The 26,571-nt window shown below is 43.9% G+C and overlaps 1 protein-coding gene across 1 annotated transcript in view; it reads left to right on the top strand.

Annotated features, from left to right (window-relative positions):
* The window catches only part of KLF7 (Kruppel like factor 7), a 65,414-nt gene that overhangs the window by 7,297 nt on the left and 31,546 nt on the right, over positions 1 to 26,571 (top strand). The window contains exon 2 of the mRNA XM_041473347.1: positions 23,019 to 23,631. Coding sequence (XP_041329281.1) covers positions 23,019 to 23,631 — 613 coding nt within the window. The remainder of the gene's footprint in view (positions 1 to 23,018; positions 23,632 to 26,571) is intronic.

Here is a 26,571-nt window from a genome sequence, read left to right as displayed (position 1 = left end):
ACTCAGTGCAACTGTGTATTCATTACATGGGTTACTTTTTGGAGAAGTGTTGAGAGGTGTGTAGTGCATTGTACAATACACACCAAAGAGTCCCAGTCATTTATGCAGGGATGTTTACGTTATTTATGCTTGCTGAAGGCCCACCAACCATACTTAAATAAGTGTCATACTGGTTTTGAACATGGTGCTTACAGGCAGTGTGTCACGTGTCCTAATCCTCTTGTTATTTCCCAGCATTGTGGACCTGAGTGCAAAGCTGGAGTTTAAATCATACATGGGGTCAACAGCTCATACTCTGCAAGGGATAGAGAAGTAGACAGTGACACAGGCAAGCTTGGGAGACAGGGTGATTTATGGGAAAGGATGCCAAGGAGAAGGACGCTGGCTTGTGAGAGACTCTTCTGAGACATTCCAATTGGAGTCTTGATTTACAAATCCTGCCCTTTAAACCTGTAGCCTCAGAAGGTCAGTTTTAAAGGGATGCTGACATAGGGTTGATGTTTGACCGTAAAGGACCTTTGTAAGGTAGTTTCTGACAGAAACTGCAATCAATGGAAGTATCTCCATCTAGATAATCCAAAAAGCCCTGGAAACAGGGTTTGTGTTTTTTGGACAGGATCATCTGGCCCACCTTCTGCCTTTGCAGCTCTGTCACTGCAGCCTTCTTCTGGGACCACTGAAGTGACTGGGAATCACAGTGAAAAGAAATGTTTATTTAGATTGTGCAGTGAGGAAAAAGGCATGTGTCAGGACAAGTAAATTAGATTTAAAAAATGCTTTCACCACTAACAGGCTACCATGGTGTTGGGCATTTGGTTTTAATCCTGACTCTCGAGTGGGCAAAGTCCACTTCCCTGCATAAGGAGAGTTCTTGGGTTTTGAACATTTGCAATTTCTGCTGACTTGCCTTGCTCCAGCCCAGGAGGGGAATCAGCATTGTGCTGAATTGCTTTGTGCTGGTGGGGGTGAAGTACGGACTGCCTTTAATCACCTGCCTTTGTTTTCCACCAGGGCTGGATGGAAAACAAAGGTTCTAGTGATCAAAGGCCACGGTGAAAATTGTTCATTGGGTGGCAGAGTAGAAGGGGGTGAGAGGTGCTCCTGTCTGCTTGCTTTTTACACCCAAAACACACATCACAGCACTTAGGTGTGAGACCCAGATTTGAGTCACTGTGTTGCTTGATTCAAGTCTGCCCTTACAGATTACATCTTGGATGTGTGACATTTCAGTGGATAACATGTTGACTCCAAAATGAATATATATTCCAATAAAAGATTGGGCAAAAATCTTATTTCTTTTCTGAGAACATTTGGTAGAAATTTTTCAATGAGTTGTACTTACTGGAATTTCCTGAGGGCCTGGCACTTTTCAGTGTGAGAGACTTAGTTTGGGTGACATCTTCCACTTTGTTGTCAATTTTAGCTTTTCATTTCAGGTCTTCCACCCCTAAAAGTTGATTAATTTTTCCCAGCTATTAGCAATTTGGTTAGTCAAAGGTATCCAGTCTGTCTGCATCCTGTGACTGTTGCATCTTTGGTGAACTGCATCCACAGCATTATGAGATGCTGCGAGCAGTGTCTGGATACTTCTGGTCTCTTACCTGGGTGCTGCCCTCCCTTCCTCAGGGCAGGGCATGGCAAAGCCTCTTGATACACAAGATGCACAAAAGCAGTGCAGTCACACGTGTTCCTTCTCTCCTGGCAGCTGCTGGTTTCTCCTCTCTCCTTTGCTCAGCTGCTGCCAGTGAGGTGCTGTGCCAGCTTGGAGTCAGTGCAGTCGCCCTGCCTTGGCACCTCTGGCTTACTGCTGCATTCTGGATATGAGGTGTCCCTCATCCCTGGTGCAGGGTGGGCTGAGTGGCTCAGGGACTTTGTTCTTTTCCTGTGGCTGTGCAGTGGTTTGAAGTGTGCCAGGCCTGCAGAGCTTGCTGCCTGCTTCAGGCTGGTGAAAAGTACTAAATAATTCTTGTTGGGGTTTTGTTTTTTCTTGTCTTTCTTTTGGCCTTTCCTGTCAGCCTGGAAAATTTGTGCTGCTTTGAAGAAAACATTTCGCTCATCTGCAACCTACTACAGCTGCTGTGTGAGTAATTAAGTATGGAAAGGAGGAAAACAGAGAGGAGAAGAAAGATGGGATCTAGTGTTTCATATGGAAAGCATCAGGCCAGAAGTGGCTTTGTTTCTGACACGTGGACGGTGGAAAGGCTGCATTTGCTGCACAGTGGAAAATTATTGCCAGTGGAAAAAGTCTCCCTCATTAGTGTCTAGATCAGATAGGGATGAACTTTGGTGTCTTTTGTTTTTATTTTTAAATTTGTCTACATTTTAAGGTAATAAGGGAGAAGCAAAGAGCACTGGACTGATTTGAGAATACAGTCAGTTTGGGTAAAGTACCTCTTTTCTGTCTCCACCTGATGCTGCTGTCCCAGTTCATTCTGATGGTGTCACAGTCCTCCCCCAGTCGTTCATAAGCTATGCCAGTACCTCAGAGTGGTTGTGATCATCTGAAGGTTGCTGTACATCAGATCCTTACCAAGGTAGGTGTTTCTTCTATTTGTTTTTGCATTTTGATCTCTCAGAGTAGTGTTCAGTTATGTTCATGGCAATCAGGGAAACTGGGGGCTTGGCTTTGGTGCTGAGAAAGGTGGTTCTGACGTAAGCAGAAGTCTCTGAGAGTTGGGGTTCTAAGAAACCTGTGAAAAAGTAGGGGTGTTCAAGTCAAATAGGGAGAGTAAGGTGTGCTTCTGTCTGGTCAGACAAGAGGAATAAAGCATTTAGAGTTTTGGAGGTCTCCAGTATCTTGGAGGACAAGGCAGACTGCTTTAAGTGATGTGACCCAGTGGAAGAGCTTGTAAGGTGCTTTTCTTTCAGAGTTGAGAATTTCAGGGTAAGTGGATGTCACCTGGAGAAGTTTCCTACTTTTAACTGCAGGGAAACAGTGTAGACTTCTCTTACTGGTACTTCTCTTACCTCTCCTGTGTTTTCAAAGCGCAAAGAAAGATTCTTGTAGGCAATGTTTGAAAACGGAAGGACTTAGTTTCACCTGAAGGGCTTTTTTAGAGGGAACAAGTCAGTTAAGGTCAGTGGGAGCTTTGGTGCTTGTTACATTGGTTACAGATTGAAACCTTCCAGACACAGGCTAAAATACATGTCTCCAGTGCCTCTTGGATGAAGCTGTGTGCTTAAACCCCCTCAGAATCTGGGGGTTTAAAAGATAGTATGAGGGCCTTGGCACCACACTGTACTTCTGAGCTGGCTGCAAAGCTCATGCTTTCTCTTCAGGCAGCCTTGATTTCCTGCTCACTCAAGGCAGTTTTCTGTTTTCTGGGAGTGATTCCTTTATTAATCTTTCTTAGATGCTGGCAAATAAGTTTCAGGGTGCCCAGTTTACATACTCTTTACTGAGTGTGCCTAACTTGTCTTGGGCTTTCTGAGTTCTGGGGGTTTGTTTAAAACATGAATAAACCCCAGTAGTTTGAGGGAGAACAGAAGAATCCCGGTGCAGAGTTGCTTTCTGGTGTGAGAGACTTGGTAGACAGGTGACTGTCTGGGTGACTTCCCAGCATTGTTTCTGAGGGTTGAGAAGAATGCCAGTAGGTGCAGAGAACTCTACAAAGGCCGCACTGGGATTTCTTTTTCTCATGTGAGAAGTGCATTTCTTATAAGAATACATTTGAGGGAGAGCAAGGGAAGCAAGGCGTGGGTGGCTCCTTACTCCCAAATACCTCTAGTGTATGTGGTTCCAAGTCCTGAGTGCCCTAGCTGCACACTGAGTGGATAATATAAGCAGCTCTAAGTTGAAGGCTTCTCCTCACTGGGACAGTCTCATGTGAATTATTTCATGCAGTGAGTGCTGCCGTAATACCATTCAGGCAGTTTTGTTTGAGCAAGCTGCATCTCTGGTCAGGTGATGCTCCAGTATGGTGTAAGATGGGAATTTCTGTCTCATTTCCATTTCTTTAAGTAGAAAAGGTCAAGGAGACCTTTGGCATTCAGTTGTGAATAGTTTTTCTCTTTGTAAATGGAAAGAATAGTATCCACATCACATTGGGGATTTCAGATCAGTCAGTGAGTGCAGATCTGCCAAAGTTACAGTGAATTTACACTGGCCCACTGTCCACAAAGTCACTTGACACCTTTCAGGAGAATAGATTATACAAATCCCAGATCTTGTCAGGACTTGGACTAAATATCAGGATGTGGGCAGAAAACAGCACACCCATGTTAATGATTTGATTAAAACAATCTTGCTGCTCCATAGCTCTCAATAATGTATTTTCACTGGTGTTGGGGAGGAGATATTCTGAAGTGCTGCAATGAGAGAGTACATTTTTTAAAATATTGCACAACAGGCCACTAAGTTGTGCTGTAGCTATATTGACTTACTCTGTTTTATAGTGAGCATGGCCTTAGGCATCCTATAAATACCATTTCTTCCCCGACCTTCAGCTAATAAATAATGGAAACTGTACAGAAAGAAATTTTCTTTCCATGAAGGAATGAGAGGTCCTGAGCTGCCCTCTATAAAACTGAAGGTGAAGCATGATTTGTTTTCACTGGTTTTATAAATGAAGAAAATGTGGGTGTGGGAGGGAACTAGAAAATGTCTCTAAGAGCTAAATGTGGCCTTCCCAACAGTGCAAGGTAGGATAATGTCTGGTGTAGGCACAGATTCCCCCAGGACAGTCATACCCATCTGTGAAATGATGACAGGTGAGAGAAGTCTCTTGAAAGTCTCAATGCATGGATAGAAGGAAGGTTTCCATTCTGATTTTTTCCCATTCTGAAGATTCCCAGACTTTCATGTCTAACAGTGAAAATGCTTATAAATGAGTGTTCAAGGGAGCTCTTTGTGCACTTCAGTGAACTACGTCATCCAGAGGTGAGACTGAATTACCAGAGTGGCCTTTTTGACATTAAAATCCACTTCTGTACACAAGTACTTTTTGAGGCCTTTTTGCTCTGTTTTAATAATGTTGAAATGCTGCAGTATAAACATGAGTCATGGAGGGTCCATCCCTCTTTGTGCACACAGGGATGGCCAGACACGTTTCATTTTGAGAATCCATCACATATGTACTGTGTGTCAGGTTGGAAACATTGTCTCAGAGGAGAGACCAGGTTCATGGAAGTGGGGTCTTCCTCCTCCTCTGGCTGGAATCCAGCGTGAGTCTGTGTCATGTTGTATCATGTTATGTTATATCATGGGGGAAAGGAAACATTCGCACTGCAGCTTGGTCTCTAAGGTTAGAGAAGGGTCAGAGAACACCTTATATTCAGCAAGTGGGTTTTACTGGCTAATTTTGAAGGAAAATGAGATTCAAGAGCAGGGTGCACATGATGAAAAGCATTTTTGGTCTCTTTCTTCATCCAGCAGCAATAAACTGCATATAAGCAGATCTCGCTCAGAGAAAAACAAGCAAATTCTGGAAGCTGTTAGATCATGAAATTCTGCCCAGGTACCGTTTCTTAATGTATGCCTCAGTGGTGCTTTCCAATGTCCTTTGAAATCCACCTGGTGTGAAGCCTTGTATTCCTTGGAAGCCTGTGCCAAAACCTATTTTAGGGGAGGAATATCTAACAGACTCTTGTCTTTTGCTGTCCAAGTCTTCTTCCTCCCATATTCTCTCTGTTCTCCATGAGCAAGTCTGGTGCTTTGTTTGGATTCACTGTGTTCATAGTTGCACAAAGCTGTGATGCTTTTCACCATCTTCATCTATATTACCTGTTTCATGGATTTTTTTATCTAAATGTGAAATAAGACTCCTGCTCATTGACTGGAGATTACAACTCTGACTGCAGAACAGACGTGATAAATAGTAATAAAGGTGCATGTCCTCTTGAGTTTTGTCATACTTTCCATCTCTCTGTTCCCTCAAGTTTTCCTGTGTATCAGACGCTTAGAATGTGTTCTCAAAGCTATATTGGTCTTCTCTGTGTCTTATCTGTTCTAGGACTCTTGTCAGCCTTACTGGATCTCTGCTTTCTGTTAGGTGTGCATGTTGTGTTGCTGTTTGTTCCATAAATGCATTAATTTGTGTTTTTCCAAATTCAGTCTCAAGGATTTATTTCCTGCCACTATGTGGTTTTCTCTATAAACTGCCTCTTTCTGCTGGCATCACAGAAAAATGTATCATTTCCTCCTTAAGCCCTTTTCCCTGCTTTTCTTCACAATCAGAGCTTTTTATGAGTTTCCTTAGTTTTCCAATTTGTTTTTATTAAGCATGTTTTCATAACAAGGGCTGTGATCCATCAGAGTAAAGGGAAACAAAAAAAGATGCCAAATTTGTGTTTGTTTGTTTAATGAAACAGACTTTAAATGGGATGAAGTCAAATTGGTGTTGATGACTTGACTTGATGGTAGCTGGTTCTAAGTGCTGGCTTTTGAGAGTGAGTCATGAAAGATCTCAGCATTTTAAAGAGCCTAAAAGCACAAATATAACTGTGGGGTGGTATTAGTATTGGGAAAAACTGTTAGGGCTGCTGTGCATTGTTGACCTTTGATTGGGAAAAAATATCTGTGTGCTTTAGTTAGTTAAACACCACTGGCTTTGTGGTTGATGGATGTGAAACAGTGTTTAACCTGGACCATAGTTGAAGAATAAAGGCTCCTTGAATTTGGGTGCCCACCCAGCACACCTCTACCCTTCTCTTCACAGAATGACAGAGAGGGTATGGTTGGAAGGAACCACAGTCTGTCATCTGGTCTAATCCAGGGTCATCCTGGAGCACATAGCACTGGGCTGTGTCCAGGTGGTTCTTCTCCAGTGAGGGAGACTCCACAACCTTGAGCTCTGCAGCCTTTCCTCGTAATAGAGATGCTCCAGTTCCTTGATCCTCTTTGTTGCTATTCTCTGGACTGGCTCCAGGATCTCCGTGTCTCTCCTGTGCTGAGGGGCCCAGAACTGGACACAGCACTCCAGATGTGCCTCACCAGGGCTGAGCAGCGGGGCAGGATCACCTCTCTCAACCTGCTGGCAATGCTCTTCCTGATGCACCCCAGGATCCCATTGGCCTTCCTGGCCACAGGGGCTCACTGATGGCTCAGGAACAGCTCATTGTCCACCAGGACCCTCAGGTCCTTTCCCACAGAGCTGCTCCAGCAGGCAAGCCCCAGCCTGTGCTGGTGTGGGGGGTTGTTTCTCCCCAGGTGTAGGACCTTGCCTTTGTGGAATTTCTGATTGCTCTTCACTGCCCACCTCTCCAGCCCATCCAGGTCCTTCCAAGGGCTGCATAGCTCTTCAGAAAGGGAGTAGCTCCAAGGTGGGCAGGGAGCAGGCTGCCTGAAATGCCGTGATCAGTAGTGGGGTCCCACAGTTGTCCCTGTGGAGGGTCCCCCCACTCTGCCACTATCCACTGTAGTGGCCTTGAGCGGTGTGGCTGCCCACACCCTGGCCATGCACCTTAAAAGAGGATTTGTCAAAGCCCCTCACATAAGGAGAGGAGCCTGCCTGAGCCAGGGGAGGGATAGAAGGGGGACACATGAACCTCAGCTGCTCTGGACTGTGAGGTGCTTTCCATTTGCTTGTCGGGACACCCTGGGCTCTGGGCCTTCCTGCTGTGTTTGTCCACTGTGCTGCTTAACCATCCTTTGAATCAGCTTGGGCTGCTTGCAGGACAAAGAAATACTTTCCTGGTGTTTCAGAAGATGGGTGATTCCCTTTCTTTCCTGTGTGGAGGGAAGCTGCTGGCTCTGTGCAGGGTCTGCTGGGGGTATAACAAAACAGTGGGGCCTCGTCAAATAGCAGTGGGGCACACAGCTGGCTGCAGGCACCAGGGCTCTCTGGGTTCTTGCTTGGTTCTGCCTCTGTGAACGCTTTTCTCAGAAACTGTAGTCTACCTCCCCTTTATTCTAAAAGCTCTTAAGCTGTGGGTATCTGTGAGGGATTTTTGTGTGGAACATGAAGACTGGAAAAAACCAGGTCCTAAGCCATGTGCCATTGCTAATGATTCTGCAGGCCAGTAAAAAGCCAAATGTTTTAACAGAAATTGAGGAGTGAAAACAAAGGACCTGCTACAATGAGACATCACGTGGCACTATCCTTATGACTTGATCATGTGATTGCACTGGTCTGTATCCTGGGTGTATTTTTTTCATCTAATAATTTCCTGAAAGAGTTGAATATGCAGAAAATTCACTGTCCTCCCAGATGCTAATCAGAACAAAAGTGGAAGTTCAGAAATAAAATACGAATGACAAAATTGTGCGAAAGCAGCACTCTCTGCTTGACTCTTACTTCAGTACCAGAACTGTGCTGGCAAGTTTGAGCAGTCTGTAGCAGTGAAAATCCTTAGCAGTATCCCAATAAGTCAGAGAACCTGACACCTACAGTCTTGGAAACAAAACTTGCAAGTTGACTTTTTAAAGATCAAATTTTCCAAGAGCAACGACAGAGCTGTTTCAGCAGAGAAAAATACATGCCCTTTCATCCAAGACCTGAAGGTTTAGAGCATTCAGATATCTGTTTGATTTGATGGTTGGGCTTTGAGCAGATAGGATGCTTCACATCCATTGTCCTCAGAAAGCAGAGAAGCTGTAGCATGCTGATTTTACAGGCTGGGAAACTGGGACACCCAAGCTCTCGGTTGTTGAAGAGACGAAGTCAAGAGCAGAGCTTGAAAAGGATACCAGCTCCCTGATCTCCATTTTAATTAAATTATTTCTGCAATTGTCTTCCCTGGCAGTTTGACTGGTGGAATGTGGTCTAGCAGAGGAATTTTTGGCTGCAAAGTTTACAGGAATATTTTTCTGGGCCAGATTCTTGCCTAGTGTAAATTAAGATGACTCCACTAGCTATGATTATGGCCCCAGCTATTTACTCCTCCCTCTGAGAATCTGTCGCTGCTGTGCAGACAGTGGGCAGTGTCATATAAGTTGTTCTTTTTAATTTTAGACTGTCTAGACACTTCTGCAGCACCCCTTTGTGGAAGAACTTTGTGCCAGCAGCTCTAAGCAGCACCACACTTCTCTGGTGAGAAATGCTTACCAGACACAATGTGGAGGTGGTCTGGTGTGCTCAAACTCAGCATTTTTAACCTTCATGGTATAGGATTTGGATTTGATGGTCTCAGTGTTTTTTGGTGGAGAGGTGGCAGAGGGAAAGAACAGCAGGATTTCTTCCCAGTGGAGAGGGAGCAAGTCTGTTGTTTTCTGGTTTTGACAATGTGTTGTCCCAGATGAGTGCTGGAAAAAGGTGGCTGGTGCAGATGCACCATTTCTGTGGTAGGGTTTTTTCCCAGCAGTGGGTGACACCTGTCTTTGTGGGTAAAAAGGTATTTTTCATGGTTTTAAAGGCTATTTGCTGGACTTTTGTTTATTATTAGTCACTTCTTCCTCCCATGCCATTACTACGACTTAGCCTTTAGCTTCTCTGATACAGTTTGAGTCACCTGACATATAGGGGTTGTACCTCTCTAGCTTTCTGCAAACTTGTCACCAGGCACGCACTGGACCTAGTTTTTACAAAATTCTCAGATTTGTTGGCTGTGGTGAAGCAGGTGATAGGCTAGGACTGTTTTTCTTTGCCTTCTCATTCTCTTGTCATTCCCGAATTACCAAAACTGTCTGTAAATGTGTTTCTCAAGAGCCAAACACAGAAAGGTCGTGACTCTGGTTGGGTCTCAGGAGCAGCAGCAAGATCTATGTGTACGTATATATATATATATACAGAGGTAGGCCTTTTTGCTACTACTACTTCTGCTTGAATCCAAATGCACTTAATTGCTAATTCTCATAGTAATTCAAAAATATTTGCTAACCATTAAGTCAAGTCCTACCTTCTGTTGTTAAACACCTACATTTGTGTCTATACTCAGCCCCCACAATGGAGGGTGTTCATGGCTGCAGAAACAAAAGCCTGAAGACGGAGATTCTAAGTTGTTAATACCAAAATTTCTTTTTGAGAAAACCATAAAGCACATACTATTTCTAGGATTCCACCCGAGCTTGATCAATACTAGTGAAGCAGAAAAGCAAAAAAAGCAGCTCCCAAAAAAGCAGCTTCCATGAAAATGGGTAAGAGATTCTTTATGCAGGCTTAATGATTTTGAGAGAGACGTTTCCCCTGTGAATTGTTGTAGGAGTTTGCACCCCTTCCCCCACTCTCAGCAGAGGCAAGAACATATGACTATCCTCATGTAAGGCAGTGCAGTGTTAGTAATGCTGCTGTATTGATCAAATTGGGCTGCTTTGTCACCAGGGACATCTGGGAGGATTTATTTTGACTCCTAAGGCCTTGCCTCCTAAAGTGCATTTTCCAGGCCTTTCACTGGGCAAAGGGTGTGCTGTGCTAAGCCTGCAGGAGCAACATTTTCAAAAGATTTCATGCTGTCCCATCATCCACTGCCTCTATCACTGCTTCTCACAGGGCTCCCACCTCACTCCCACTCACAGCTGAATGTGGCTCAAGTTCAAAATTGCATTGTGGCAAGATCCAGTTGTTTGCCCTTGGAGAGTGCCTGGAGGAGCAGCCACTGATTGCTGGAATGTGGATAAACACAGGGTGATGGGAACAGGAGAGGCTTCCTCTTTGCTTAGAAAGTGAGCAAAACCTCAGTAAAAAAACAGCGCAGAAGAGAAAACATGTGCAGGATGGTTTTATTTCTCCTCCTGTGCCTGCCCTCAGCTGATACTCATGACCTTGTTAAAAAGACTGGACTGCTTCAAAGACTGCACGTGGTCATTTTTAAGTGTAGGGGGAAACCGAATGTGGCTTTTATTTTTCCATCTGATAAATTGCCAATTGCAGGTTTTACTTACAGAACACTCTTGAGTAGTCTGAGAAGAACACGATCACCTTGATATTATATTTATGAGTAAAAATGGTATGAGACAAAGAAAGCTCTTAGCTCACATGTAAAGAGGACTTTTAGTGCAGTTTTTGCTTCCAGGAATGCATCATTACTCGTGGCAGAGAAGGGACACATTAGCAAGCTTGACAGGAGGACTGAAATGCCTTGGGGTACTCAGGGGCTTGGAGGAGCAATTTGATATCATGCTTCTTTGACAGGTGTCGGAGCTTGATGCTGGGTAGTGATGGGACATCTGCAGAGCAGGGAAGGGTTAGAGACACTTGAAATGGAGGAAGTCCCTTGAAGCTGTGGTTACAGTCAGAGCACCTCCAAGGTGCTCTGAGCAGAGTCCATGTGTTCAAAATTGCTGCCGTGTATCCTCCAGGGGCTCAGAGTGACAACAAGTCACAAGGCGTGCCTGGAAAGTTATCCTAAATGCATAGGCTGCCAGTAGTGCTGGCTATAGCTAAAGAAACACACTTTGAGTGTGTTTCTGTCTCTCTCTGAGTTCCAGTTCCTGCACTGCAGGAACTGAAGCAGATCACTCCAGCAGTCTAGGCCACCACAAGGCTTTCCCTTGAGCTCTAATATAGTGCAGCTGCTTGGGAAGTGCAACTCCTTGGGAAGCTAAACACTTGGGAAGCAGAGCTGGTTGGAGGTAAAGCAGCAGAGTACTCCCAGGAATGTTCCTGTGAAGCAAAGACTCAGCCTGTGGTCTCACATGTGGCTCTTCTCCCACCATAAAGGCTACCTTTGTATGTTTGTAACCAAAATAAAATTGCAGTTCCTGAAAGCTGTAATTTGTACTTGGAGGAACATAATGTTTATGTTTGCAATTGCAGGGATTGTACCAAAGCATGGGGACAGAGGTCTGCAGTGTTTGGGATGACAGGAGCTGGCTGCAGACTCCACCTTTGAGGGCTACTAAAAACAGCTTTAGTTAAACAGTGTTAATGATAAACAAAATGCCAGGAAGCATTGGCTGTACCATGAGAGGACCCCTCTCCTGCAGCTGGAGAGAGAGGCTGTCCTTCCTCCGTTCCCGCCCGTCCCCTTCCTGCAAAGCATGCCAAGGAACTTGGCTGTAGTCTTCCAAGCTGTGACATTGGAGACTTCCATCACATCTCAGAAAGACAATAGAGGGAAGGAGTGATATAAAGCCAACCCACAAAGGCAGGCTTATCTTGGGAGATGCTGTATGGACTTAAGTAGACTAGAAAAGGGAAACTGGGGAAAATAGGACACTTAAGGTAAACTAGCTACATTTTTTAAATGTCAAAGTTGGAAATAAGCCAGATAACATGTCCACTGCTGGGTTTATAATGACTACAATATGTTTCCTCTTTTCCTCGTTGGTAAGTGGGTTTTGTTTGTTTCCTTTTTGGAGTGTGGTGGGGGACTGCAGTTCCCTGCAATGCATTCTCAGTAGTGAGCTGGAGCTCTCTATGGTGGTTTAGTGGGTAATGCTGTAGGGCTGTGAGCATGATGTCTTCCAATTCCTGCCATCATCATCTGGTCCTTTTCCTTTTAGGGAAAGATGCAATGCTGAGTTTCATTTGGTTTGCTCAAGGAGGATACTTAAGGATGGGGCTGTAAAGCTGAAAGCCATACAGAGAGCCTCTCAGCGGTGTGGGTGCAGGCAGAAGGGATGCCAAGAGCCCTGCCAGTGGAGAGATGCCTTTCTGTGGTATCATCTCTGCAAGGTGTTGCTGAGTGTTGGTGCTCAGGGATGCACCTGGAATTAATTTGGACCCTCCCATTTAATTGTAGGGGGAAAGTTGCCAACACAAATGAGTCAGGATCTGGTGTTTTCCACAGTATTCTCCAATGCATTTCCAAGGATATTTTTGCAGGAGAAACAGAAGGTTTAAAAGAGAACCTGAGAAGGTACAGTGACTTGCCTTGACTATGAAGCTCCTGCCCAAGTAAAGAATATTGCTGAGGAAATGCAGTATGAATAAACAAGGAAAGGAAAGAGTGCTGATAAGGGAAGAGAGGTTGAAAATTAGGGCCTCTCTGAGGTCCTGGAGGCAGACAGGTTTCTGAGAAGGGCTTAAACAGGTCCTGTTCCATCCTTGTCCTTCCGGAAGAGTAGAGCTTTTCCTAACCTGTTCCTACTGATGCTTTGTCACAGCACCCAGGCTCTGCTTTTCACCAGCCTACTTAGAGTAACAAAGTACCAACTTCCGTGCCTTTCTGCATTGTAGTCTCTGTGGACTGCTGCAGTGTGCAGGTCCTATGAAATTATGTCATGATGGCTTATCACGCAGTGACAAAAGACAGGCTTGTGCATAGGAACATCTTGAATTAACCCTGGTGGTTTCTTGGATGCTGGGAAGTCATCCTATCTTCCAGGAATGCCAAAACATTGCATTCCTTCTAGGCTATTTTCTGGCTGCTTTGCTATTAATAACTTTGTCCTGAAATAGCACTTTCATATTGCAGCATATTAAAATCATAACAACTGGGTGGGTGTCCACAGTCAACAGACTGAAGCAAGTGAGGCAGTGTGCGAGCTGTGGTTGTGTCAATTGGCTCACAGGGGTGTGCTGACTCTGAGCAGCTGGGGTCTGACCTGCTGAGCTTGCTCAAGCCAGCAAATGGCAGGGCCCTTAATGGGATCTCCTGGCTTCCCATGCCATGTGCAGCCAGTACCGTACAGCCTGCTGGGAGCTGCCATGAGGCTGAGCTGTGATCCTTTCACGGGGAGTGAGCAGTGCCTCGCCCAGTTCTGACAGCGCACCTCGTGCTGCTGATGATATCCACAAAAGGCTGGGCCAGATCCCCTCTCTTTTTTTGGATCTAATGCATTTTGGGGATACAGGTCCCAGATGCCTGTGAGTGGCTGCCTGGGTTGCTGCTGAGCATTTGGGCCAATACTGGCAGGCTCTTAACCAGTGTGCTCTTGCTGATTGCTGTTAAAGAGGACCATGCTGCTTTTATCAGGGTGTGTAATAGCCTGAGTCCCCTGCTTGTGAGATTTTGAGGCTGATCAAAATCCCTGGTGGCTAAGGGTTTTGGAGCAAGAGCCATGGCAGAGCAGTGTAGAAATGAAAAGCAATGGAAAAACACCTTTGACTGTAATGTAGTATCCTTTGGAAAGCACCAGGCTTTAGAGTGATATGCACATTTACCTGCAATGGGACATTCAAATATGGAGGCTGTTGTTTCTGTGCATAGATGATGAAAACCCTGGCCTAGAAGTGGCAGAAACCAGTTTGTGAATACCTCTTATAGAGGACCCAAACTTTAAAAAAAGAGAGACAGAGACAAGAAACAAATCTAAGCAACAGGATATCTCAGAGTTGTTATTTTTAAATTCTTCCTATTTTTCCATTTAGGTCACACTGTCCCTAATAAAGTAGACAAGACTTGTGATAGAAAATAACCATCTCCAGCCATCAAAAAACATTCTGAATTCTTTTTAATGTAAGCCACAGAGTTAAGTAGTGCTAATCAAGAGCAGCATTTCATGGATTTTGAGTGTTGGCAAGGTCCCAAGCTGATGTAAACAGGAACCATGAAATCGGGGCTGCTCTGTGCTGATTTACCCCTACTGAGAATCCGGTTGTGCTTCCCATCACTTTGTTTCTAGTCTGAATTTTTTTTTTCTTGGTGCAACAGCAAAACTCAAATCTGTTGTCTTCTCTTTTCCTTGCCCAGATTGGCATATTTATCACAGTGGCACACGCATCTTCTTGCTCTTGTAAGATAACAAATTACCCAAATGATTAAAAGGAAATCAAAGAAAAAAGCAGCAAATTACTTTTTGTAAATGCACTTGGACAGTTGTTGTGCTCCCAATAAAGTCTAAACTTCAGGCAAACAGCCCACTGCTCCCCACATGGCTGGAGGCAGGCTTTGGTCCTATATGTTTATTATCCTTTAGGAATGGTATAAATGTTCTTTTATTCTTTTTTGTTCTGCCCTTATTCTCCAACGTATTCCCCTCCTGCTTCCTGTTTCCCAGACAGGTCCCCACCTCTTCCTCCCCACAGCCAAAAATAATACAAAAGGGAACATACAAAAGATTTTTTGAGCCCTGAGATGTGATAATGAATGGGCGTCATGTACAGGGTAGACACAGTAGTCCCAGCAGAAAAATGTTGATCACACAAAGTCAGCATGAGGAATTGCACGTTTGGGGTTAGGAATTCAGTGTTATGCATCCTCTTGTTTAATATATTTTTAGGTCAGAGCAGACGAGATGACTCACAAGCCAGGATTCTTGGGAAACGTGTGTATACTGAGTGTATTGATCACATCTCTTCTCCAGGTTTGCTTTAATAAGCTCCTTGTGACAGACTGTGCTTATGAGCATGCTGTTGCCTGAGAGTGTGTGAACGCAACTGCTGTATACATTTGTGTCAGCTGTTGAGAAAGAAATGTTAAGATACCTCTGGATGTTAATAAAATGTCTCTAAAGAATACATTTTTTCATTCATGAACCTAACCAGAGTAATTACAAGGAATCCAATTCTGCTGTGTAACTCCCCTGCAATACTTTGTAAGGATGAATCTTAATTGAGGCTCAAGACCTAAAATATTGCTCTGCTTTGTACATTCCACAGTCGTCAGCATTTGCTCTTGCGTATCCATTTCCTGTGAGAAGTTTACCACACTCTGGGGGCATGCTTTGAACCTGATCCTTTGATTTCAGTGGGAGCTAGGATTGACAATTCAAGGAACTAATTGTGCTTTTTTGCTGTTTATAATGCTAAACCAAAGCTGCTTCCAAACTGGATGACAACAGGTTAAATACAGGCTTGATGAAGTTTGGAGAAAAGTTTGCAGTGAGGGCTACTAGCCAGCTCACTCAAAGCCATCCAATGTTGTTATATAAATAAATGCCCTCTTCAGAAACATTTTTAGACATTCTTATTTTATATATAATGTTTCAAATGGTCATTGTATGGCTACTTGCTGTCTTGACTGTATGGCAGCATGCAGGGTATGTGGTGGTGTGCCAGCACACATGGCTTTTATCATATTTTGATACTAGCACAATGGATTGCTTGCACTTTTGAATTCTTGATTTGGCTATCCTTAATCCTTTGCTGACATTGATGCTATTTTTTGTTGTTGTGACTGGTCACAGATATTTTTTCTGTCTTTATTAAACAGTCAAAAAGAAAAAAAAAACAAAAGCCCTCCAAAGCCCTGGTTCAGTGTTTGCAGATTTCTTTCATACTTTTTTTTTTTTCCTATCTAGATGCCTATCAAATTCAGCCATGCTTAGCTGCAGTCCTTTGTTAAGTACCTCATAACCAGTGCACTGCCATTCTCTATGCTTAAGGCCCAAATACCACAGATTTTTATTGAAAAAATTCGGCTTGTCTGTTCAAAAGAATATTAGTTAGATAAAGATGTATTTCATTATCATCAAATTAGGGAACAAAGCCTGATTTTTACTCCTTGGTTAGAGTTGTGGCTTCAGACTTTTTTCCTATTTAAGAAATTTTTTATCTCCCATTTCTGCTGGTGAAAACTGGTAATTTCTGGTAAAGTTGATTTTGATCTTTTGATCTTTAGAGTCTGGTTAAAATCTTTGATAACTCTGGTTACATCATGCCCCAAAGCAACAGGAAAATGAGTCATGTTTATATGAAAGTAGTGATTCTGTCCTTTATATCCACATATTTACTTTGAAATTATCTTTGCTGAATGCAGTTGAGGATTCTGATTTCAGCATTTCTTACACTCTGAAGAAGCATAAGAGGAGAAGATCCAGGGAGAAAGCCATTTGGGTCATGGCAGGAGAGTTTATTGAGCGTGCTGTTGTGCATGAATAGCAGTGAATGGGCTGGTTTGGCTAAATACACTTCCTTAACACTCATTCTTTGGGCTGAGACCAAGAGGGAGAATGGGTACAGGCCATTATTGTATTGAAGAAACTACCAAACAGAGACTTCAGTCCTGTGTAGGGGAGTCAAGAATTAATAGACTTGTCCATTTCAGACTGGTGGCTGGTGTGACCCATTCGGATGGTGTTAGGGAGGACTGCCTGGTGCTCAGGTGTATGTTGAACTTACCACAGGAAGACAAGTCTTTGCATATCATATGATCTTTCTTTGCTGGCTGAGCCTGTGCCTGCGCCTTGATTTCCTTAGTATATACAACAGATTAGGAACATGCATACAAATACGTACTGCAAGTTAGCTGTCAATAAGTATCTTATTGTTGTACCTGAAAATTGGTTTTAGCTCTCTTTTTTTTTTTTTTTTTTCCCAATGAACTATATAACACATAGGCAAGATGCACTGACATGTGACTAGTTTTGTCTTAAAACCTTTGCAATAGAAATTATTTGCTATTGCTTGAAACTTTCTTATATATTCCATTTCAGGCTGCAGTTTTCCATTTTTCTCAAGTGTATTTTGCAAAACTACTTATTTTAATACTAAGACTCTGTTTATTTTATTCTGTCCCAAATGTTAAGCTTCTGATGTGCTGCAGCTTTTTCATGACTAGCAACTGCCCAGTAAAAGTTGCCAAGAGGAAAAGCTGGAGGTTTTGGCAGCTGGGTGGGAACAGATGACAATCTTGGAATAGATGGGCAAGAGTACTGGGCTTTGTTGTTGTTGTTCAGGAAGTAATGAAGGCTTTTGGCAGTGGGAAGAAGATCCATCGTTCAAGTCTTGTTTTAGGGTTAAGGATAAAAAATAGCATGGCATTTCAGGGGAGGCAGGTGAGTTTTGAATCTCTTATTCCTCTTAACTTCAGGGCTGCCCCACAATATCCAGTTCAATTTCTGCCTGTGGTATCAGCAGTGCAAGTGTCGGTGTCGCTCAGAGCTTTTGCTGTTTTGGTGCACAATGAAACACTGATACTGGGCACCGGACCTGCTGCCACCGTTTGCTCTGAGCATGGGGGAACAGCAATGGCACTACCTTACTGTCACTGTTTTGGGCTGTCTTCAGTTGGAGACAGTTCCTCCTTCAATGCAGTCTTGAAATTTTCACTGTTTTTTACAGATGAGACCCCTCTTTTAAATGCCAGTGGAAAGCAATGGGGTCATGATGGAAGTTGAAATTTGACCTTCACTATTGCATGTGTAACTCTGCTTTGCTTGTGTAAATTACAAAGAGAATCCTTTCAAGTATTGTAAACAGACCTGGTAGATCAGACCTGCTTGTCAGCTGCATTAGACATTTTCATTTTCTGTCACAGCCTGATCTAAGTATCCAACTTCCTAATTAGGTTTTGGATAACTTCCAAGTTCAGTGCTTGATGTCCAATTATATCTGCAGTAAAATGGCACTTAGAAGTAACTAGCACTTCCAGATAGGAACTTCTGATGATCTGCTAGAAAAATTCAGAATCAAGACATTATAAAATACTTCAGCATCAATAAAACAGAGGAAGCCAATGAACATATTGATACAGTGCCTTCCCTGATGTTCGGTCCTCAAATTATTATAAGTGTTTGGACTTTTTTTTTTTACCCTTAACAGAACTCTACTGTTGAGATATTGTCCTATCTTTACCTGTGCAAAACACCCAGAAGTTTGAGTGCTTTAAAGACTTCACAATGTGGGCAGGTGCTTCTCAAGCGACCTGTTATTTTTCAAAAATCTGTATGTATGGGTGAAATTCCAGTACATAACATGGCTGTCAACCAAGACTAGTTCTTTGCATTTCATTGGGGCAAGTTTAGATTTATACCCTGAGAACTAGGAGTATATTTTGGTTCATCAGGTGGAATTAGGTTTTCCAGGGCTGTCTGGACCTGAACCTAGATGCCAAACTTGTGTCCCTGCAAAGGCTCCTGGGCATGTCTTTCCCCGTCATTCTCTGAGGGGGAGATACACTGCCTTGAGGCTTGGCACATTGATGATGGTGGTGGTGCCAGCTAGAACCTTCCTTCTGGTTCCTCTCTTGGGAGAGAGATGAAGTCAAACATCAACATCATGAGTGATGATTCCAGTTCCTTGATCTGGATTTTGAATGTTCTGGGTCAACTTTAACCTGGATAGCTGGTAGACACCTTAAGATACAGACTCTGAACCATATCAAGTGTCTTCAAGTCTGGGAGGGATTGCAGAGTCTGAGGTTTGTCTTCTTGTTGCAGTTAGTGGCAAAACTATCTTGATTTCTGCTGGCTGTAGAGTTAGGTGAGTACTAAGCTCTGCTGAAAATGGTACACGTTTCACATCTCTGCTGTCAGAGGCACACACTGGATTTCTCTTGTGTTGTATTTCATAGTGGTGAGCATACTCAATGTGTTTCATAAATAATCTTTACTTTCAGTAAATGAGCTTTAGAGGTAAGAATCCAACTAGATTAGAGGTCATACCTTTCTCAATTGACAAATGTACTGAGCACTGAATTTTCCTGGACCAGCGCACTGCAAACTCTGAAGGGACTAACAAGAAGGAGGTCCTTAGCAGGCATAGGACAGCTCTACAGTGGCTGTCTTGTACTGTGTGAAGGATCTGGTACTGCACATGGAAGTGTCATGGTGTGCAGTTTACATGTATTCTGCCACTACATGTGCCCCAGAGGGCCTGGATGATAGTGCAATATGGGGAACAAAGAGATGTTTTGAGTTACTGGGAGGGAACACACAGCATTTCTTGCAGGTGATGGAGCTGTTCCTCTGCTGGGGAAGTGAGACTTTTTGCAATTGTTATCTGAAACGGAAAAATCAGACAAAGGCCTTGACAGGATTGTCCACATGCCAAACGGTTGTCCTTTTCCATCTGGCTTACTTCAAGTATATGGGGTTTCACAAAGTCACATCGTATTATTTGTCAGCCATGAATCATCACTTTTTTTAACTGGTTAAATTGAGGAGCAAGGTGCAAGAAGAATAACTCTCATTAATCAGGGCAGATGGGTTGAATTAGTGGGTCACACTTTTTTATCCTTAGCCACTGGAACTGGCTTGACACCCAACAGCAGTCTTATGGATCTTCTTCTTTTTTTCTTGAAGGGAGCCATCTTCTTCTTCTCCTCTTTGCAATTTTTAAAGTCTTTATTGCTATGTATCATACAGGCACTGGATAAGAAAGTTTCATACCCACCATGTTGCCTGCAGTGTAGCAACTAAAGGGTAGTGGGACTTCCTGCCACGTGTGGTGTACTGCATGTGTTACACAAAGCTCCCTCTCTTGCACCAGTGGTGAGGAGAAGCTGCACGTCCAGCAGAACTTTGATAAGAGCATGACAAGAGCAGCTCACTCCTGTCCGAGATAGTCTTGAACTATTTTCCTGCCAGGCTGGTAGTGGAAATGGAGATCTATAGGGATTCACCATCATCTGAATTCAGCAGTTTGGGTTTGTGTCTCTGTAGATAGTGGTCCTGCTCCTCCCACAAAAAACTCCAAAAAAACCCCCAACAAACAAACAAACAAAACCCACTAGTTTTTGGTTTTTGATGTGCTCAGTGGTAAATAGCTTTGTGGGAATGAAGACCAAAGAACTTTTCTGCTCCTCCTAGTGGCCCGCCAGCCGGGAGTGGGGACCTTGGTGGTCTCAGCCTGACTGGTTTCTCTAGGTCAGTGCTCAAGACTAGGTGGTGGGCTTAGTTGGACTAAAAATTGTCATGCCAGGGCAAAGAGTGAAGAAAGCAGGCTGGTTTCTAAACCCTTCCGCACCGCTCCCTGGGAGATTGGGACCACCAGAAGAGAAGGTCGCATAAGGTACTTGGAATAAGCTGGGAAGTGCATATGGGGAAAGATTCTTTGTTTCTGCCACCAAAAAAAAGGTGCAGCAGCAGGTAGGGCCCTGGCAGGAGGTAAAGGAAGGGCTGTGGCCATAACCCCTCACCAGGCTTTGTCTGCCATGCAGATTAGGTGCAGGGCTTTTCTGGCTCAGCAGTTGCTAGGCTCTTCCCTGCTATTGACTTGGTGGAGAGGCTGAGGGGGGTGGGTGGGAGGGACTGCATTACATTGTTTCTTTGAGTTGTTTTTCTCCCCCCTTCTATGGGGAGATGGGCTTGATCCTCTGGTTTTGGATTTCAGAGGCAGAAGGCAAGACATGACCAGCTGGTGTCTTGAAATGGCACAGGTGCAGTGGCTGCGGGAGGGGGGAGCCAGGAATAATTACAGGTTTGTGAAGCATCAGGCTCTGCCTGAAAAGGCTCATCGAGAAACCGCTCTTTATGGAAAATTAATGGTGAAGCTGGAAAAACTGTCAGGCCCACTATTGTTGTCATGGGGTAGTGATGCCTTAAAGGAGCAGCACCTCCTGCTCGCCTCCCCTCCATGGGCAGCCCAGAGCTGGCATGCAGCTTTCTGATCCCACAGCAATTGAAATTTCATGTCACTGTCATCAGATTTAATGGCCTTGAGTCCTTGTCTCTTCTCCCTGCTGCTGCCCTCCCCCTTTCCACCCCTAATTTGTGATTATGCTTGCTCTTTCCTTTGGAAGGCTTTTATTTATTTGGCCCCTAAACCTGTTTCTGCCCCATTGGATGAAGACTAAGTGGACCAGAAAGCCCAAATTACATGATGTGAAGAACTCAAAAGCATTGCCTCTCCTGGTGGTGGGGGTTATTACTGAAAGACTATGTGGCATGTTGGAAAGCTTCTCCCAAAACCCATTAGGATTTATCTGGGGAGAGACCAGACTCCCAGCTAAAGCTGTTTCTCATGGTCCCAGAAATGCACCTTATAAAGAAAATGGAAAGGTTGCTAAGGCAAGTACAATTGATGTGTCCCACGCCCAGGCCTGTGTACAGACAGTCTCATACCTTTGAATGTAACATACATGCTAAAGTATAGCATGTCTCACCTGCATATATTCTGTTCTGTTGCTTTTTGTCCATCTCTGCCACTCAGATCTATAATCAGCTATTATTTAAAAAATAAACAACAGTGTCGCAGATTTTGTTGTGAACTTGAAAATCATCCCACCACATTGTATCTGCAACCAGCAGTGCTGTTTCGTGGGAGCTTTGAAAGTAATAATCTCAAATTACCTGCCAGTTCCTAGAGAGCTGTCAGTGGGGCCTTCTTACATTCCTGTTGATGGGACCTTTGTACTCAGAAGGCAGAAGTCTCTGTCTCTCTTCTGGCCATATGAAGCTTTTATTTCTTGATCAGATGCTGGACTCTGCAGATTGAGATGTGGTTGGGTCCCCAGCTCCCATAGATTAAAAATTTTTTGACTAAAACCCCTTTCTTAATATTGGTAGAAGTGTTCTCTGAGGAGTAGTTTTTAGAGGTTTCTAAAATGTATTAGTTAGAATGTCTCTTTCTCCATGCCCTGTGAAATCACAGTGGTGGTATTAAACCAGCTATCCTTTCAAGCTGCAAGAAATGAAAAACAGTGCTAATAAACTCCATTAAAAGCTCCTGAAACTACAGCAAATGGTTCTCTATAAACAATAAAAGTTTTTGATGTTGGCTGTGGAGGACGCTGGGGCAGTGCTTTGGTGGCTGAAGGCTTTATTGGTGCAAGCTCAGGACACTTCATAATAAGGCACATTGACATAGGAGCTTCATCCCATCCTTGTGCTGATGATCACTGCTGTGGAGGTGCAGGAGCACATTTTTATGTGACAGCCTCTTTGACTGCAACTTAACTACTTTTAAAGGGGTGAGTGTGTGTTTGTGTGCAAGTCTAGCGTCCTGTACACAGGAAGCTCCATTTGACCAGATATGCCAAAACTCCCTCTGTCACCTTTTTTTTCTGTCACCTTTCCTTCTCTCAGGCCCTTTAAACAAGCTGTGGTCTCACTGGAAGCTTTTCTACCTCCTATCTTAAAATGGCATGCTTCAGAATTGTGTTGTTTAAGGAAGATTAGGCCTCAGCCAACTACAGTGAGTTAAATTTGGAGAGAAAGTTAATGTTTGTGAAGGAGGAAGCAGTTATTTGGAGAGGTGACTTTTTTGTTTGTACGTGCCAAATGATGAGTCTATTAGGATAGTTTCATATGGAAGTGACGGATTATACTTTAAGTTGGGAAGGCCCTGGTGTCCATGGAACAATGTACAGACTTTAATGAAAATGTAGTGGATACTTTCTGGTTGTTGTATCTTCACTTCTAGTATAATACCTGCTACCGTATGTGGCTATTCCCAGACTATCTCTGAGCAGCCTCAAACAAGTCCCAAATCCTCATGTCTTCCAGTATGTGACTATCTCACCAGAAGATGTTGGTGTTGATGAATGCTGTCTTGGAATGCCTCTGGACCATGTTCTCCTGCCCTCGGTGGCAGCTGTGCTGTAACCTCTCTCTAACAGCGATTTCTCTCCCTCCCCTCTCCCTTTCCCTTCTGCAGACGTGCCTGGAGTTGGAGCGATACCTTCAGACTGAACCACGGAAGATCTCTGAGACCTTTGGTGAGGATTTGGACTGCTTCCTTCATGCCTCCTCAGCCCCAGACGCAGACGACAATATCCGACGGCTGGACCCCATCCTTTTACCAGTGGAGACGAGTACGTGTGACAAAAGTGCCAACATGGACATTATCCTCTCCCGTGACAAACTGCTGTCTGAGACGTGCCTCAGCTCGCAGTCCACCAGCTCTTCCACAGAAGGCTACACAGCCGTCAACCAGGCCCAGCTCAATGCAGTAACCTCATTAACCCCCCCTTCCTCTCCGGAGCTCAGCCGCCACCTCGTGAAAACCCCACAGACTCTCTCAGCAGTGGATGGCACAGTGACGTTGAAACTGGTAGCCAAGAAAACTTCACTCAGCTCTGTGAAAGTGGGTGTAGCAACAGCGACTGCGGGGACAATAAAAAGTGGGCAAAGTGACAGTGAGCAAGGAGGTACAGGGACAGAAGCATCCCCAGAAAACAAGAAGAGGGTTCATCGCTGTCAATTTAATGGGTGCCGGAAAGTTTATACAAAGAGCTCCCACTTAAAGGCTCACCAGAGGACTCACACAGGTACTTATGCAGGGTGCTTCTCTCATCTTGTCCTGCCACCTACCCGTAACCATCTCTTTTTATTCTCATTTAGGGAAAAAAAAATCTCTTTTGAAAGTCCAAGCTTCTGTCTATAAAACATGGCAGTGGAAAATACGATAGTCCAGCAAATGTACCATTATTCAGTAGAACAGAGGAGTTCACCATCTACCATTAACCTGTTGGGATTTCATATGTCTTACAGGGCTTGATGCAGAGTAATGTTAGGATACCTAAGGGATGTAGATGTATCATTCATGTTAAAGCTATGTGCATGTCACTTTGGGTTTTTGGCACTCACTTCCCCAAGACAACTTTAAAAAGGTAAAGTTTAGTGAAGTGTTATTTTCTTCAAATAGAAAATAGCGTGGGTAGGTTTTTGGTGCCTTTTGTATGGGAGAAAGTGTTTCGGATCTTAAATATGTGATTTAGGAATAATCTGTGCATGAGGCACTGTGTATATGTGCAGACATGTAGGCATGCAGAAGCACATACCCTTCAGATACTCATGATCTTGGACTTCTGTGCTAAAATATATTGAGAACAAATACAAGAATGACATGGAGTTTGGATGGAATAATGTAGGTAGAGGGGGAAATGTATGGATAGGTGTGAGGCTGTTATTTTGGGTAACATTTACAAACGTTATATATATATATCTGTGTGTAAGCTGGTTGAAGCATACTGAATTGGCTTAGGCTGGCTGTTCAGATTCCCTTTTCTCATTTCTTCATAGTCCCCAGCAGCTCTTCAGCTGGTATTCATTGGCATTAATAGCTATGCAGTTCACACACGTTGCTGCTTTGTTCTAAGCTTCACACGTGATGAGAGATGATAAATTCCCATTAGCACTGTCTTATCATGTGATTATTCTTGTTTCCAGAGGGATTGCTATAATCAGTTTTCTCAATTTTACTGTAAAATGTGTGGTCTCTTACAATAACTGCACATTTAGTTCACGATCTTATCATGCAGGCAGATTCCTAGAAGCAAGGTTGTTCTTGCAAGGTAGAAAATAACACGTTGGACCAGCACAGTAAATCAGATAAATATGTGGGTTGTTAAGAGAGATGCATCCATCACATACTAGCAGCACTGTAAAAGTTACATGGTCTGAAGTATAAATCATAGTAAGACATAAAAGGCATTGATCTTTTTATATGGGCTTTCTAGTGCTTTTACTGGGGATAGCTGCCTTGCCAGGAGTGACCTCACCTGTGATTCAGTGATTTGAAAGCCAGTGAAAGTAGTACAATAATTTTAAAATCAGCATCAACATGGTCAGAATGTTGGTTCCTTGTAGCACCAATGCTGCTGTGAGGGCTTCTCCCTGCTGGGGCTGGCCAGTGGGACATCCCAGCCAAGGCCTTCCAGCACATGATGGAGCTTCCATGAAACAACAAATGAAGAGTGTGAGAGCTGTTGACCCAGTGATCTTGTCTGTTCAGATATGACCCCCATGTTCATTCTCAAGCTGGAAGTGATGGGTCTTACACAGCTTTTCCTGAGGTTATTCACGGATATGTAGTGTGGAAAGGGTGAACTTGTGAAGCTTTCCTTGTGTTGTCATGCAAATGGGAATATGGAAAAGGAATCATGAGGAGGACTTAAAAAACCTTCTAATTTCTCTGCACCTTTGCCCTTTGGTGTCAAAATCTTGTAAGAGTTTGCATGCTTTTGAACCCAACCTTAGGCCTGGTTGAATTTTCTGAGGCCAAAACCTTTCCCCTCTAACATTACCATATGAAATCATACATTTTACAATTAACCCACAATGAGAAACGTTTCTCACTGGCCCTGTGATCTTTCTGTTGAATAGCCTTGGATTGTATGTGGTGCCATGACGTGCTGAGCCTGCCCATCCACAGCAGTGCTTGATGTGGTGAGAAAGGCACGTCTGCCTTCTCTGGCTGATAGGGAAGACCTTTATCAGATGATGAGACTGCAGCTGCCTGGGTGCAGAGCCCAGACCTCCCATTCCCAGCTCCTCACCGGGTGCGATCAGCTACTCCTCTGATCTTGCCAGTTAAATCGTCAGTGGTTTAAACAGCCCCAAATTATGGGAGTGTTTCTGTTTCCATTCACCATGTCCTTAGGTTGTTAGGAAAGCAGGAAGGCAAAATGAAGAGGGAATACAAGCTTGGAGTGATGATCTCCCCTGTCCTAACAGCTGCAAAGCTGCCCTGCCCCTACCCATGTTCTAGCTATGCACAGCTTTGTAGAAAGCGTGGTTACCCTTTGTGATGAGAACTGAATGCAGCCTTGTTAAAACACATCTTTCATGCAGGAAACCTATCTCTCATTTTGTCTGTGGAAAGCAGATTGTCTAAATACCTGTGAACATTTACATCCTGCCAGCAGCCTGAGTAAATCGAGGGAAGGAGTGTGATAGGCTTACCTAAACAGCTTATTTGAGTTCGGAGCACAAAGTCATTGAGACTCCTTCATACTGCTTGCATGTTCTGTTCCCTAAAAACGCACTGACTGCTGGATGCCTTAAATCAGAGCTGGTACAATCGAGACATCTAATGTGTTCACACTGACCTCTTCAGTGGGGTTCGCCCCAGGGAGCTCCTGCCTCTGTTAAAAACGTGGGACAGAGAGGAGTAACTATGGATATTTGGGACTGAATTATAAATGTCAGGGCTGTGTCCTTTCCCATGCAGCCTTCAGGGCATGGGACAAGGAGCCCTTTTCTCCATGGGTGCTTTGTTTTTTTCATGCCTGAACTGAGTGTGCTGTGGGTTGCAAATGCACCCAGCAGTGCCAATGGCTAGTAGCCACTTGGCTTAGTCAGAGGGCTTGAAATTATTGCAAGATATTTTCCTTTGGCTGGTGGTTTGTTAGCGTGTCATGCGAGAGCAGCCTGCTAGTGTGGGCTCTGTGAAAGGGGTGTGAGCGCCCGGGAGACAAAGAGCTCCC

This window comes from Pyrgilauda ruficollis, unplaced genomic scaffold (assembly GCF_017590135.1).
Source record: "Pyrgilauda ruficollis isolate IOZ18807 unplaced genomic scaffold, ASM1759013v1 scaffold3, whole genome shotgun sequence".
NCBI lineage: Eukaryota > Metazoa > Chordata > Aves > Passeriformes > Passeridae > Pyrgilauda > Pyrgilauda ruficollis.
This window is presented reverse-complemented; position numbering and strand designations above follow the sequence as displayed.